The sequence below is a fragment of the Amblyomma mixtum genome, chromosome 5 (assembly GCF_055824585.1).
Source record: "Amblyomma mixtum isolate Tamu chromosome 5, ASM5582458v1, whole genome shotgun sequence".
Classification (NCBI taxonomy): Eukaryota; Metazoa; Arthropoda; class Arachnida; order Ixodida; family Ixodidae; genus Amblyomma; species Amblyomma mixtum.
Genome location: NC_143016.1, coordinates 201,574,626 through 201,588,831, shown reverse-complemented (window position 1 = coordinate 201,588,831; position 14,206 = coordinate 201,574,626). Strand labels below are relative to the sequence as shown.

Sequence of the window (14,206 nt, the reverse complement as noted above, 5' to 3'; positions counted from 1 at the left end):
GCACTGATGCACACTCGGGAGCAAGTCACCAATGTCGCGCAGTATAGAACAAAAAGGATGTTGAAACGGTTGGAACAAACTATCTACATGATGTTTTGACAACGTAATGGTGTGTGGCGCTGCAGTCTTGTCAAATAAAAAATTGCATGCTGATGAGACTGCTTTAGCGCGTTGCTCTGAAACAGATTGAGTTATCTGTAGATGTTGCAAATGTAGTAGTTAACTTTGTAAGCGCCACTTTCTTTTTGGCTAGATTGTAGCGTTTGCCTTGCTGGGAGAGGCGGGCACACATTGAAGCTATAAAAAAAAAGGAAAGGAGAGGCGGGCGCGCGGAATTTCCCGCGCAGTCTGTAGTCGCCTCCTTGGTTGTACGTTCCATCTGTCTTCAGTGTCGTTCTTGCACCTTATACAAGCCAACGCCTCATCTACTTGTACAAGCCTGTTACAAGCGTTCAAAGGAGGTCCTCCAACATGCCTCCCAAAAAACGCTACCGCGCCTATTTGGAGCCAAATGCGCTATCACTGAAAATTCCGCGGCAGACGACATGGAGCCGGCTGCAAAAGGAATCCGCTGCAACGTCTCAAGCACCGCAGGTAATTCACCGACTTGTTTACGTCATATGCTAGGGCCCATTCACTTTCTGCGGCGAAAAGTTTTACATTCCATGAACTCATAAAGAATCCGCAAGTGTTTTTTTTTTCCGAGCTGTGCAATGTTGCAAAAGCGACCTTTGCCATTAGGCTTGCGAGCCGTGAGGAGAAGCCCGCTTTTCAATGAATTTTTGAAGCAAAACGCGGGGCGAGCAAGTGAATATTTGTGGGTGTGGATGCGGAAAAGAGGTACGGGTCGCTGCGAAATAAAAGGCACTGCAGAAGTTGAGTGAAGTAGGGACAGCAAAGAAGGGCAAACGGGTGCTGGAGCAGGACAGCTCGAAACGCCGAGCACCGGCGGCACGGATCATGACGGCGCGGCTGCTGCTGTGCGTTGTGCGTGCATTACCGTAATGGAGATTTGCTTCGCTAGACTGTGCCGCGCTCCTTTGAAGCGTTGCCTTTTGAATAACTTGGACCTATTCGTTTATTCTGTATTTCAACTTGCCCCCCCCCCCCCCCCACCACACACACTTTTTTTTTCTTTGTGAAAGGGGGGGGGGAGTAAGCTAAAGTCAGATTTTTTTCTTTTGCGGAATCGCGAGAACCTAGCGTCCTTACACCCACCGCAGGCAGTGGTCATGCTCTTACCTGCGCGGTAAGCATCTAAAGAGAGTTCCTGAAAAGGCGGAGCTTACATTGCTTACATGGCCTATCAACGTCCAAAATATTGTCTGTGATGGATGCAGACGGCTGATAGCAGAACGCAACATGCAGAAATGAGAAACAGGGCTAGGAAACGGAAATGATGAATGTGATGAATGAAACCATGGCAAAAAAGTTTGTCGCATCAAAGATTGTGGCAGAAGAGCAAGGCAGCGCGGGTGTACAATGATCAGGAAAAAAAGCACTCCGCAGCATCGAATTAAGAGGAACAAGAAACAGAAGCAGAAGGAGACTGGTGAGGTGAAATGTGGATCGAAATATTGCGTTGTGAGGGCCTTTTGTAACATAGCCAGGCTGAAATACAGCCAAATAGCAGCCAAATTGGATGTAGCCGCCATCATTTGGGGACTTGAGCACAGACGCCAATGAAAAATGCTGCGTATAGAAGAGTTCATCAACATAAATGCAGTCAAACACGAACTCCAACTGAACACTATAAATGTGTCAGAGGTGTCGACTACATCGGCATACTATATGTAGATGTGGCAAACTTGAGTTTACGTGTCGTACATTAGCCACCACCTATCATTTCTCACCATCCTAGGCGATGGCATAAAAGACATCCGAGGAAATAAAGCTCTGATTACTGACAACACTTGGTTAAGTATGCTACAAATGCCGGGAAGTATGCATGCAATTCTGCTCTGACATCATCTGTGAGCAGCACGGATTGCACTGATACTTTTTAAAGCCCGTAGTAATTTTTATGGAAAATTCCTGTGCATACCAGTAAGAATGACAAAAAGTAAAAACACTGAGCCCTCAACATAGCGGATCTCTCAGGTCTCTCTCTTTGTCCAGCAGAACACCGGTTCAGACAAATCTTCTCATGTCAGTGTGTGAAGCTCACTTTATAGCACTGTGAGAGCTGGAGCCGGTCACTTGGTCAGCATCTTATCACAGCGAATGGCAGAGTTGTGTGCAGTGGACGCAATTACAACTGCTGCCCTCTCACATCCATTCCCATTTCGTCAGCTGGAATAGTCTCAAATGCTCAATCTGGGTAAAGAACAAGCGGTGTGAGGATGGAGTAGCAATTCAGCATTAATTGGGCTCACATCATGCCATGATAAGATGCTGACCCACTAATCGGCCAGATTTCTCAAAGCATGCCACTCGGGCTTTCGTCACTGTCTGATGTAGCTAATACATTCCTCTTTTGTTTATTCTTTGCAGTTAGCTGCAGTAAATGAGGTACCAAGAGGGGACGCTGAGGTTACAGACGAACAAACTGAGAGTGAAGAATGTCTGCTGCCACTACCTCAGCTCTCTGAACAAGCAGGAAGTGCTGCCTCTTTTAACCAGAATGCTGAGCAGGGAGACCCTGATGTGTATGCGGAAGCTGACGACCCAGATGATGATCTTTCTGATTTCATCGCAGCCAACTCAAAGACGACTCTTCCTGGCCAGTCCACAACTCGACTGCAAGCCATGCTCCTGATATTATCATTTGTTGTGGCAGCTAAGCTACCATGGACACAAGTTGACAGCTTGCTCAAGCTTCTGAACGCCCTCTTTGCTGAAGAGGTTTTTCCTTCAACCAAATATGGTTTTCGAAAACTGTGGAGGCTTCAGCAGTCAAAAATGGTGAGCATTCATGCCTTCTGCCCGACTTGGCAGTTCTTAATTGATGGCAATGGTACCAGCCACCGGCGTTGCCGAATTTGTTCAGAAGTTGCAAGCCTAGGAGAGGTTTTGAAGAAGGGGAGCTTTTTCATCACTCTTAACTTGAAACGACAACTGCAACAGCTCCTGAAACGCATGGGCAAAATAGTTGGAAGCAACCTGCTTCAGCTTGCTTCATCATGCCCAGAGGCTTTCACCGATATCACAGATGGCCTGCTCTACAAGAAAGTTCGCAGCGACCACAAAATGAAGTGGAGTGACCTAACTTTGACGATGAATACTGATGGTGCACCGGTATTTAAGTCAAGCAAAGGTTCTGTGTGGCCAATACAAGTTGCCCTCAATGAGCTTCCCGTTCCTCTGCGGTGGAAGAATATTTTGGTTGGAGCAGTGTGGTTCGGCAAGGAGCATCCACCTGCACATCTCTTCATGAAAACCTTTGTGGACAAGTTCCAAGAGGTTGGCAGCCTGATGTGGACCTTTGCTGATCAAGTTGTGGAGTCTGCAGTCAGAATTGTGTGCTGCTGTGTCGACTCACCGGCCAGAGCTGCTTTGCTCAATGCAAAGCAGTACAACGGGTACTACGGCTGCACTTGGTGTCTTAACAAGGGAACTTTAGTTGACGGTGAGACTCCTGCTTTCATTCAATCTTATGAAGGACACAGATATACAGCATATGTTTTACATGGCAGATTGGTTGCCAGCGGTAAAAGTAAGGAATAACAGCCTACTTGGCTAGTTGGATGTTTTATAATTTGCCGGTGTTATATTCATGCTTTTAATTATTTTCATTTGTTCTTTACTACTGCTTTGATCTGTGTGGCATGAAGTGAGTTTTGATTTTAATGATTTGTTGTGTTTTTGTTGTAGGCACAGTAAAGTACACGTTTGAAGGCGGTGCCATGGTTGAAAGGTCCCACGACACTGTGCTGTCAGCCATGTCCCTTGCAGTTACAAGAAAGTGCTCTGTCGATGGAGTGAAGGGGCCATCTCCAGTTACGAAGCTAGGAACATTGGACTTGGTCTGGGGCTTCCCTCCCGATTATATGCATTGTGTCCTGGAGGGTGTGACTGCACAAATGACAGAGCTTTGGCTGTCTGCAACTGGGAAGCCTTGGTATGTAGGAAATAGAATTGCCGAGCTAAATCAGCGTATATTGAAAGCACGGCCACCAATAAGCTTCTCGAGACTGCCAAGGCCAATTTCAGAGAGGGCATTCTGGAAAGCCACAGAATGGAAGTATTGGTTGCTATACTACAGTGTGCCATGCCTTCAAAACATTCTGCCAGATAGATATATTAGGCATTTTTCATTGCTGGTAGAAGGCATTTTTATGCTGCTGAGAGAAAGTGTTGAACGCAGTGACACTTTTATTGCAGAAAGGTTGCTGAACAGTTTGTGGAGGAAGTGAAAATATTTTATGATGAAAGTGCGCAAACATTCAATGTTCATCAACTTCTACATCTGGCGAAATCTGTTAGGATGACAGGTCCACTGTGGGCCACGTCAACCTTCCCATTTGAAGGGGGCAACGGGGACATCTTGAAGCTTGTGTCTGCTGCGAAAGGGGTTCCTCGGCAAATATCAGAAAGATTCATTATGAATGGAGTTCTAAATTCTTTGAAACGTCTGGTACCTCTTCCTCCATTTTTGAAAAAGCAGCAGGAGCTAATTTCAGGTAAAATTTCTAAACAACACAAATCTAGTGTCTTAGGTGCAGCTTTGCCACCTTGTGTCTATGAAGAACCCATCCAAATACTGTTGAGGCAAAACATTGGTTCCGAGGCATGCGTAAGTGAGTACCTTAGAGCTCGTGTCAAGGGGTTCACTGTACACAGCGCCCATTATCAACAAGCAGAAAGAACATGTTCATGCTACCTGGAAGCAAGTAACGGCAAACTTGTTAGAATTCTCAAGGTGTTTGCTGCTGACAGCAAAATCTTGCTGTTGTGTCAAGAATTGATTACTGATGTGTTTGAGCTGCCCTTTTTGTTAAGAATCGAGCACCCTCCATTTGGCATCGCTCTCTGCATGCTTTGCGAAGAAAGCGTTGTTTCATCTTGTGTGCTTGTGGAACAAGAGAGCACATTCTTAGTGAAGATGCCTAATCTTCATGAAAGTGATTAGTCATTTTCAGTACCATGAGGGAACAGCATGAAAATATTCTTGAGTAAGACACTTGTATCCCACTTGCTTCAAATGCTGTCAAATGGAAAAATGCCGCCCCTGTGCACCATATTTTTGCATGCTGGATACTACCGAGCTATGAAACAAACCATTCAGCATATTTTTAACTTTTAGGCCTCCTTGGTGTTATGTCTTTACAAGCACGGGCGTACAGTTCGACACGGCCCACTTTTGCAGGGAAACAAAAATTTAAACTTCTTCAGCTTTTGAGCTTTTTTCATCGGTGAACTGCAACATAATACTTCTTGAAGCAAGTTTCAGTGTACAAGCAAGTCGTCTTATACATCCAAAAGACTGCGGTATGGATATTTACCATATTTGAGGTCTTTTTATGAAGTGATTGCTACAGCTCTGTTCCTCTGTTTTTCTACAAAACCAGTGGTCAAAACTGGTTCAAAGCGATGTCATTCTGAGCACAGTTTTACGATATGTATGCAGCATTTGAGACACGAATACAGCTTTGTGAAAAATGCAAAAATGATGATGCTGATCTTTTCGACATAGACAAAATACCCTTTGCCCAGTCTGTTGCACATCTTCCTCATAGCAGTTTCACTCATCCACTTTTTCGCTGATCTCCATTTATGATTGTGGCCAACTTGCTATTGCGTTTTACAAAATTCAAAATGTCATGAAACTTGGCAGCACATTGCAAGGTACCTAGTTAGTGTTGTTTGAGGTTGCAGCGTGTTGCATTATCATTAACACACTGTCTTGTTTGTTGTGCATGTTCACTGTCACATGGCAGTGGCATCCAGTACACTGTCTTGTGCATGTTCAGCAAGAAAATGTTTTGATAGGCATGTTTTTCTTTGCATTTGCCAACACGTCAACACATACATGCTTCAATGGCAGCTTAGTACAAAATTCACATACGTACTTGCCAACTCTCTCCATCAAGGGAACACGTAGCCTTAAATATTGAGCCCGCTGGACAGACCAACCAAAGCATGAATGCTCTTGCAGTGCCGTGTTTCACATGAGGTTCGGAACTTAGTATTCGGAGAAGCCTTTGCCCCACAGTATATGCAGTTTAGCTGATGATTTCTCTACAAGATGTATCCCTATATATATGACTTAGCAACCCGAATGAGCCAGCTTTTTTGTAAGTGTTCATTTCTGTTAAATGAACACACTTATCAGGGACTGTTATCTCTGTGTTTTCAATCTGTTCCGAGTTCATGAACAGTTCTTTGAAGCAGTTCTCATGCATTCGTTTATATCCAGTGAAAACTGCACCCATTTATTTTTATTCTTTGCTTACTTCAGCTGGATAACCTGACTGACATTGTATCCTGTGATATGAGCCCTTTTTTATATAATATTGTGCCTTATTAAGTAATGTCAAGTTGCGGTGTACTGTCTTGTGCATTATTTGCTGCTCTGCTGCTGAGCACGAGTTTTTTTATTCTTGTCCTTCATGCTTCGAAGTAGGCATTGTCATGAAAAACAGCAACTCATGCTGAAGATGTTCTCTACAGTGTATTTGCACTTCATTTGCACCTTTCCATAGCCTTCAGTGGTAATGTACAGCGGGGAATTTTTTCAGTGCATGTAACTTTGGAAGGGCATTGTTTTCCAAGACCCTTTATATAATGATATGTAAAATGTCTTTTGCTTGTTTTTTTTACCTACATGTGCTGACCTTGAGACTTTGTTTGGCTGTTGATGAAAAAGTTGTCTGGGGCATCTCACCTAGCGGGTGTTAAAACAAGTAAACTACTGTAGCAACATGCTCCTTTTAGCAGCTATGCAACTGGTGGTGTTTGGTCAGTGCACGAAATAATCGTTGGCCATTTAAACTTGATAGTTCACATTCTCTTCTTCATCTCTTAACAATGTACAGCTCTCATGTCAGTCAGAAAATTAAGCTCTTACAGGCAGAATCTATAGCACAGGGGGAGCTTAGGATGTTTTCAGCTGTTTTGCCGTGTAGCACTTTTCACTGTTGCCAACTCAGCCATGCCTGTTCCTGTCTTGCTGTTCCTTATGGTTTCTGGCATTGCGTCGATGAGCAAATGCACAGTGCTGTGTGAAGTTGTCTTCAAATGCCCTTGCAAAATTTGTTATCAACTGAGCTGGCATTTGCTGTTGTGCTTAATGCAGCTGGCAGCACTTCAGTACTTTCCCACCTGCCCGTCAAGTATTGTGTCTGCACAAAAGCCCACCTCTTTATCACCATTCTGATTCCAGTAATTTCATTGCCTTGATCACTGTGAAAGGCACTGGTAAGCACTGTGGAAGCTGCCTGGCTGTATGAAAGGCCCCACATTGCTACAATTCAGGGGAATGAATTGATGGTGTTCTTTTGTGATGCTTTCAGGGGCACTTTCCCAAATGCCCATTTCGCGAAGGCACTACTGCAACTCTGAAACGAAGGAGTTCTATGCTGAATTTTGAGAATAAATGTGTTTTAATTTCTTTCAAGCTTTAGTTCAACCTGCTGTCATGCCTTTATGTTTTCATAGTCACACCAGATACAAATTTTTTGTTGGCCTGGCTGATATGAGCATTTAACTATACCTGGAAGCTAAAAAAGTGTGCCTTTTTTGTCCACATAATAAACAGACTGCCATTCATCCTTAGTGTAATAGTAATAAATACTAAATTATATGCTGTATGATATGCAAATGCACCTCACAATTTACCTTGGACTTTTTTACGGTTTGACTGTGGTGTGAAGACATGAACACCCATAGTTGCAACAATGGACTATGCAATTAAGCAGGACAGAAATCTTTCATTAATCTCAGTAAGTACCAAACCAACCTACATGTTGGTCAGTGCATGAAATAATCCTTGGCCACATGTCTGGCATGTGCCTGAGATTGTATCTGGTACATCATGCAAACTAGAATGAACCGAACAGATCTTTTTGGTGGCGCTCGGCTCCCGCACATGAATACAGCAACAGGTCTGGTGTGCTTGAGCTGGATCATATACGCCAGATGACTCGAAACCAGTCTAGTGTACGTGCACACCAGACGACATGAAACCAGTCTAGTGTGCACATCAGACAACACCACACCGGTCTGGTGTGCACATCAGACAACACCACACCGGTCTGGTGTGCACATCAGACAACACCACACCGGTCTGGTGTGCACACCAGACACCACCACACCGGTCTGGTGTGCACACCAGCACCACCAGGCTCGTCTGGTGTGCACACCAGACACCACCAGGCTGGTCTGGTGTGCACACCAGGCTGGCCTGGTGCCCACACCAGCCACACCAGGAAATCCTGGTGTTAACACCAGAACACACCAGAACATTCTGGTGGATTTTTCAACTGGGATCCGACGTATGCTGACGCTTTACGACGCCCTGCCCCAAATGCAACGGCGTTTGTTCAAGCCCATCACGACGTCCCGCTACCCTCCGTGCAGCCAGTGCAGCACATCCCGAGTGACCGACGATCCCTGCTCAGAGCGGACGTCTGGCGTGGCCCAGACCGACGACGTTTCTGTTTCCATTGTGGGGAGCCCGGTCACCTGCTCCGGCGGTGCCCATATCGTGAACTTGGCCTGCAGGGTTTTTCCCCCGATGCGCCAAGACCCCGATTTGGTCAACGGCCCCCTGCGATTGAAGAGTACGTGACGCAGCAACCTATGTGGTCCATGGCGCGCCGTCAGTCCCGATCACCGTCCCCTCGCCGGTCATCATTTTCACCGAATTCGCAGAACTTTTCGCGAGCGACAGCGGACCGCTCGCCCAGTCCTCGCCGGGAAAATTGAGGACAGCGGCCTCCGGGGGCGTGGTCGCTGGATATCGATGCTGTAAGGACCCCCTGACGACGCCGACATCCGATGATAGAGGTTTGTCGACGTCGACGACAGCAGTTGATCTAAAGGAGCGATTCTCACTCGACATACCCGTGCTTCTCGACGGTCACAGCATTAGCGCGTTGGTGGACACAGGAGCAGAGTTTTCAATTATTAGTGGCAAATTGGCAGCGTTTCTCAAGAAAGTCACGACTCCCTGCTCTGGCATGCAGATCCGGACGGCGGGGGGCCATACCATTACTCCGCTTGGACAGTGCACGGCTAGGGTCCAGATCATCGATTCGACATCCGTAGTGAGCTGCCTGGTGCTCCGCGACTGTTCTCGTGACCTGATTTTATGCGTAGATTTTCTCCGTGAGAATGGTGCCGTTATCGACCTGCGGAACAGAACCGTTACGTTTTCTACAGCGAAAGCCGACGACACCTCCGATGTTCGTCAACGCAGCTCCGCCCTTCGTATTTCTACTGAGAGTGTTTTGATCCCGCCGCGCGCCAGTGTTCTTGCAAGAGTTGAATGCGGTGATAGGATACGTGATGGACCTGCAGTCGCCGAGGGCAACCTTTCCTTGCTACTGATACACGGCATTTGCTCGGCCCGAAGCCTTGTTTACCTCCATAACGGTCGGTCGGAGCTCCTGATTACTAATTTTACCAACGAACCTCGTCGCCTTTTCCGAGCTACTGCCATCGCGTGGGCCGACCAATTGGCAGATGTTACTGAGTGTTTTGCGTCCGAAGGCATGGTACAACCGGACACGTCCCTGGATCGCATCGATATTAGCTCCGGGCTATCAGCGACTCAACAGCGCGACCTACGCGCCCTACTGCTTCAATACCAAACCTGCTTCGCATCCTCCTCGAAAGTGCGGCAAACGGCGGTCACAAAGCATCGAATCATCACTTCCGATGATGCTCGCCCCATACGACAGCAGCCGTACCGCATTTCCCCGAAGGAACGCGACGCCATCCAAACGCAGGTGAAGGAGACGCTTACAGACGGCATAATTCAGCCTTTTAAGAGCCCGTGTTCGTCGCCTGTTGTTCTGGCAAAGAAGAAGGATGGGACTTTGCGCTTTTGCGTTGATTACCATAAGCTGAACGCCATAACGAAAAAGGACGTCTACCCGCTGCCTCGCATCGACGACTCACTCGACAGACTTCGCCGCGTCAAGTATTTTTCATCGATCGACCTAAAGAGCGGATATTGACAGATTGAGGTTGGTGAACGTGACCACGAAAAAACTGCCTTCATCACACCCGACGGCCTATATGAATTTAAGGTGTTGCCCTTCAGCCTTTGTTCAGCGCCTGCGACGTTTCAGCGCATGATGGACACTGTCCTGGCTGGCCTCAAATGGCAAACCTGTTTAGTTTATCTAGATGACGTGGTGGTGTTTTCATAAACCTTCGACCAACACCTTGAACGACTGCGGACCGTGCTGGATGCCCTGAGGTTGGCTGACTTGAGACTTAAACCCGAGAAGTGCCACTTTGGCTACAAAGAGCTCACGTTTCTTGGCCATGTTGTGAGCGCCGACGGTGTAAAACCCGACCCCGAGAAAACTGCCGCCGTAGCCGAGTTTCCCCGTCCTACTACAAAGAAAGCGCTCAAGCGCTTCTTGGGTTTGTGCACCTACTACCGCCGTTTTATCGCAGACATCTCCAACATCGCTGAACCCTTGACCCGCTTAACGCGTGAAGATACACTGTTCGTCTGGACTGCCGCGCAAGAGGCTGCTTTCACAGAGCTGCGACGACGACTGCACATTACCGCTGTGCTTGCTCACTTTGATGAGGAGACTGCTACCGATATACACACCGACGCTAGCAATATTGGGCTTGGTGCCGTCCTCGTTCAGCATCAAGAAGGCGTGGAACGTGTGGTCGCGTATGCGAGTCGCACACTCTCGCGCACCGAAGTCAACTATTCCACCTCAGAAAAGGAGTGCCTCGCCGTCAACTGGGCCACGATGAAATTTCGGCCTTATATCTACGGTCGCCCTTTCAAAGTCGTCACAGACCACCATTCCTTGTGCTGGCTGACCAATCTCCGGGACCCATCAGGCCGCCTGGCACGCTGGAGCCTTCGCCTTCAGGAATTTGATTATACAATTGTCTATAAGTCCGGACGTAAACACGAAGATGCCGACACGCTCTCGCACGCACCCGTCGAGCAAGCTGATGACAGCACAGAGGGCGACAATCGTTTCCTAGGTGTGGTCAGCAGTTCGGACTTGGTGGCAAGGCAGCGTGCTGACGCTGACCTGCGGTCTGTCATGGATCACCTAGAGGGCCATGCTTCCAACGTACCTCGACCCTTTTCCCGCCACCTGTCCTCTTTTTGTATTCGCAATGGCGTACTCTACAAGAAAAACTCACGTAACGGTGACCGGACCTACCTCCTAGTCGTGCCATCAGACCTCCGCGACGACATCCTTTCAGCGTGTCATGATGAGCCCACATCAGGCCACTTGGGATTTGCACGCACGCTTGCCCGAGTGCGTCAGGCCTATTATTGGCCTAAACTTGCAGCGACCATCTATCGCTACGTCAGAGGTTGCCGTGAGTGCTAGCGTCGTAAGTCGCCACCGCTAAAGCCTGCAGGTTTTCTCCATCCAACTGAACCACCTCGCACACCTTTTGACCAAGTCGGCATTGATCTTCTGGGCCCATTTCCTGTATCAGCATCTGGCAATAAGTGGATTATAGTTGCGACTGATTATTTGACGCGCTATGCGGAAACCAAGGTGGTGCCGCGCAGTACATCCTCGGAAATCGCGCATTTCTTCATACACCACATCGTTTTACGTCAAGGCGCCCCGTCTTCCGTAATCACCGACAGAGGCACTGCGTTTACTGCACAGCTCATGCACGAGGTGTTCCAGCTGAGTCACACTACCCACCGCAAGACTAGTGCATACCACCCGCAGTCAAACGGGCTCACGGAGCGCCTCAACAAAACCTTAGCGGACATGCTCGCCATGTACGTCGATGTACAGCACAAGACCTGGGACGAGATCCTCCCATACGTGACGTTTGCCTATAACACGGCGCTTCAGGAAACGACTCGCTTTACGCCGTTTCGCCTCGTCTACGGGCGTGACGTACAGACAATGCTCGACGCCATGCTTCCGTGCGCCCCTGACGACCAGGAGCTCACGTCGGACGCCGAGGAGTTTACCCGGCACGCAGAGGAAGCCCGGCAACTGGCCCGTATGCACATCCGACGGCAGCAGGCCACGGATGCACAACGCTACAACCAACGACATCGACACGTAGAGTACCACCCCGACGACAAAGTGTAGATATGGACCCCAGTACGTCGCCCAGGCCTGTCGGAGAAGCTCCTGAGCCGCTACTTTGGACCGTAAACACTGTTGCGCCGTATCACGGATGTGACGAATGAAGTCCTCCCCGATGGCACTCTACCGAGTTCGCGCCGTCGACATCAGCCTGAGGTCGTGCACGTACTGCGCATGAAGCCTTACTGTACGCAGTAAGGGACGTAGCCTCCAGCCGTTGAGCGGCATGTGACCGTTTGTTCACTTGCTTACTTCCTCCCGTTCACTCAATGTGCGCCCACGTTTTTGCTTTCTTTTTTGGGGGAGGGGGAATAATGCCGCCAGGTGTCCCCAGGCAGCGCCGAAAGGACGAAGAAGTGAGGAACTCGCGTGCTCTCGGAGCTGGGACTCTGCTTCTCTGTTTGCGGCCTGTGCCTAGCTTGTGTGATTAAGGACCCATCTGTGACAATATAAACACTGATGCGTAGTTTTAAAAATCTCTACAATACTCGCCAGCCTGCTTCAAGACCTGGAGTGACAACAAACGACATATCGGCAGTTGTAATGTCAATTTTTTTCCTGTCTCTCGTAACCTAAAGTTCAACAATACGCTACGGCCATCTTTTGGTTGATAAGCTGAAACAGCCTCAATAAATTCTATTATAAATTAATTAACAGTAATATGTGAATACCATGAGGTGATTCATGTATATACGTAACGCATCATTTGAAAGAAAAAACATGAAAGCAAAACTTTTGTGTCTGTAGTCCTTTAAAATGGCAGCCACAGAAGATCAGCCATGACAGCCACACAAGCAAAAGATAATTACAGCAGCACCGATTTCTGCAGTGTGAGCGCCAACAGTGTCCTCAATCCTGCTGCAAAAAGATGCAGAAATGGCGCGGTAGTCACTACAGCAGTGGCCATTAATGATGGAGCTCCCATAGAACGGGTCGCCCATTTGGAGAAGTTGCCCTTCTGTAGAAGCAGTTTGATTGTATTCTCCTCCTGCAAGGTCAATGCAGCACTCTTGAAGAATGGCATGACAAAAACAGACGCTCTGTCAACAAATTCAGTAGCACTAACAAGGAAAAGAGTTTTGTAAAATGGTACAAGCTGAGAAGAAATCTGAAGGCTTTCTCCTTGCAAAATTAAATGCAGGGTGTGGGCAGTACATGTACCTGCACTTTGCAAGCATGTTTGACTCCAAATGCATGGAACAGTGTGGAGAATTCTGCATTTCTTACCTAAGTGAAGCTCTTCTGGATGAGAAGCTGCCGTGCTTGCATCCCTGTTGTGCTGTCAATCAGGTCCTTAACAGGTGGCAGGTGCAGCGGTCACCTTGCCGCTGTAGTTGTGGAGGGGTTCACTGCAGCTCTGCCATTAGGAGGTTGCGGCTCCTTTATCAAGCAGCCAAAGTTGTCGAGTGCTGCGCAGGCTGTTATGATGCAGGCCGCTTTTTCTGTCTTGTGCTGCAGCCCCATGTCCAGGCAAGGAAAGCGGCGCTTCCACACTCCAAAGGCCCTTTCGACGCTGTTACGTGTCTTTATGTGGGCCTTCTGGTACCTGTTTGAATAAAGGAATATTACAAACTGCCTTGTACAGTCATACCTCGTTAATATGGACACTTTGGTTAGCAAGTAAAAGCCCTGCTAAATCAAGTCGTTGCGAATAACAAATCTGGATAAAAATGTTCTGAAAAGAAAACGCTTCGTCATTATGGACTACTTCTGTGCATAGTGGCAGGCAGCAAAGTAGAAACCGGAAAACCTTGATAGCTCCAGGCACATTATTGTTCCTTATTGTAAACCTCCATGGGGTTACCCCGATCGCAAAGTGCCGGTCGCGGAAGCTTCGGGATAGAATGCGCCTCCGAAAAAGCAACATCCATGGCGTAGCACGCGAACCCAAAGGCAGAAATCCTGCGTGCGACGTTATGGTTGGCTGCCATGTTGGAAAAGAACGCAGCAAGTCGGTTCCAAGCTAGCCCAGATGCTGACTTGAAACT

At 47.8% G+C, this 14,206-nt stretch overlaps 1 protein-coding gene across 1 annotated transcript; it reads left to right on the top strand.

The window, feature by feature from the left end:
• The first annotated feature begins 3,064 nt into the window (after positions 1-3,064).
• LOC149345438 (uncharacterized) lies at positions 3,065-4,355 on the top strand. Its single transcript, XM_089547429.1, has 2 exons — positions 3,065-3,568; positions 3,814-4,355. Exons 1-2 carry the CDS (start codon positions 3,079-3,081, stop codon positions 4,353-4,355), a joined length of 1,032 nt encoding a protein of 343 aa, XP_089403555.1. The 5' UTR covers positions 3,065-3,078.
• Positions 4,356-14,206: the final 9,851 nt, after the last annotated feature.

Coding starts and splice junctions, on each gene's coding strand:
- LOC149345438 (XM_089547429.1), top strand. CDS start 3,079: ATGGGCAAAATAGTTGGAAGCAACCTGCTTCAGCTTGCTTCATCATGC. Junction 3,569..3,813: donor CAAGGGAACTTTAGTTGACG/GTGAGACTCCTG, acceptor TTTTTGTTGTAG/GCACAGTAAAGTACACGTTT.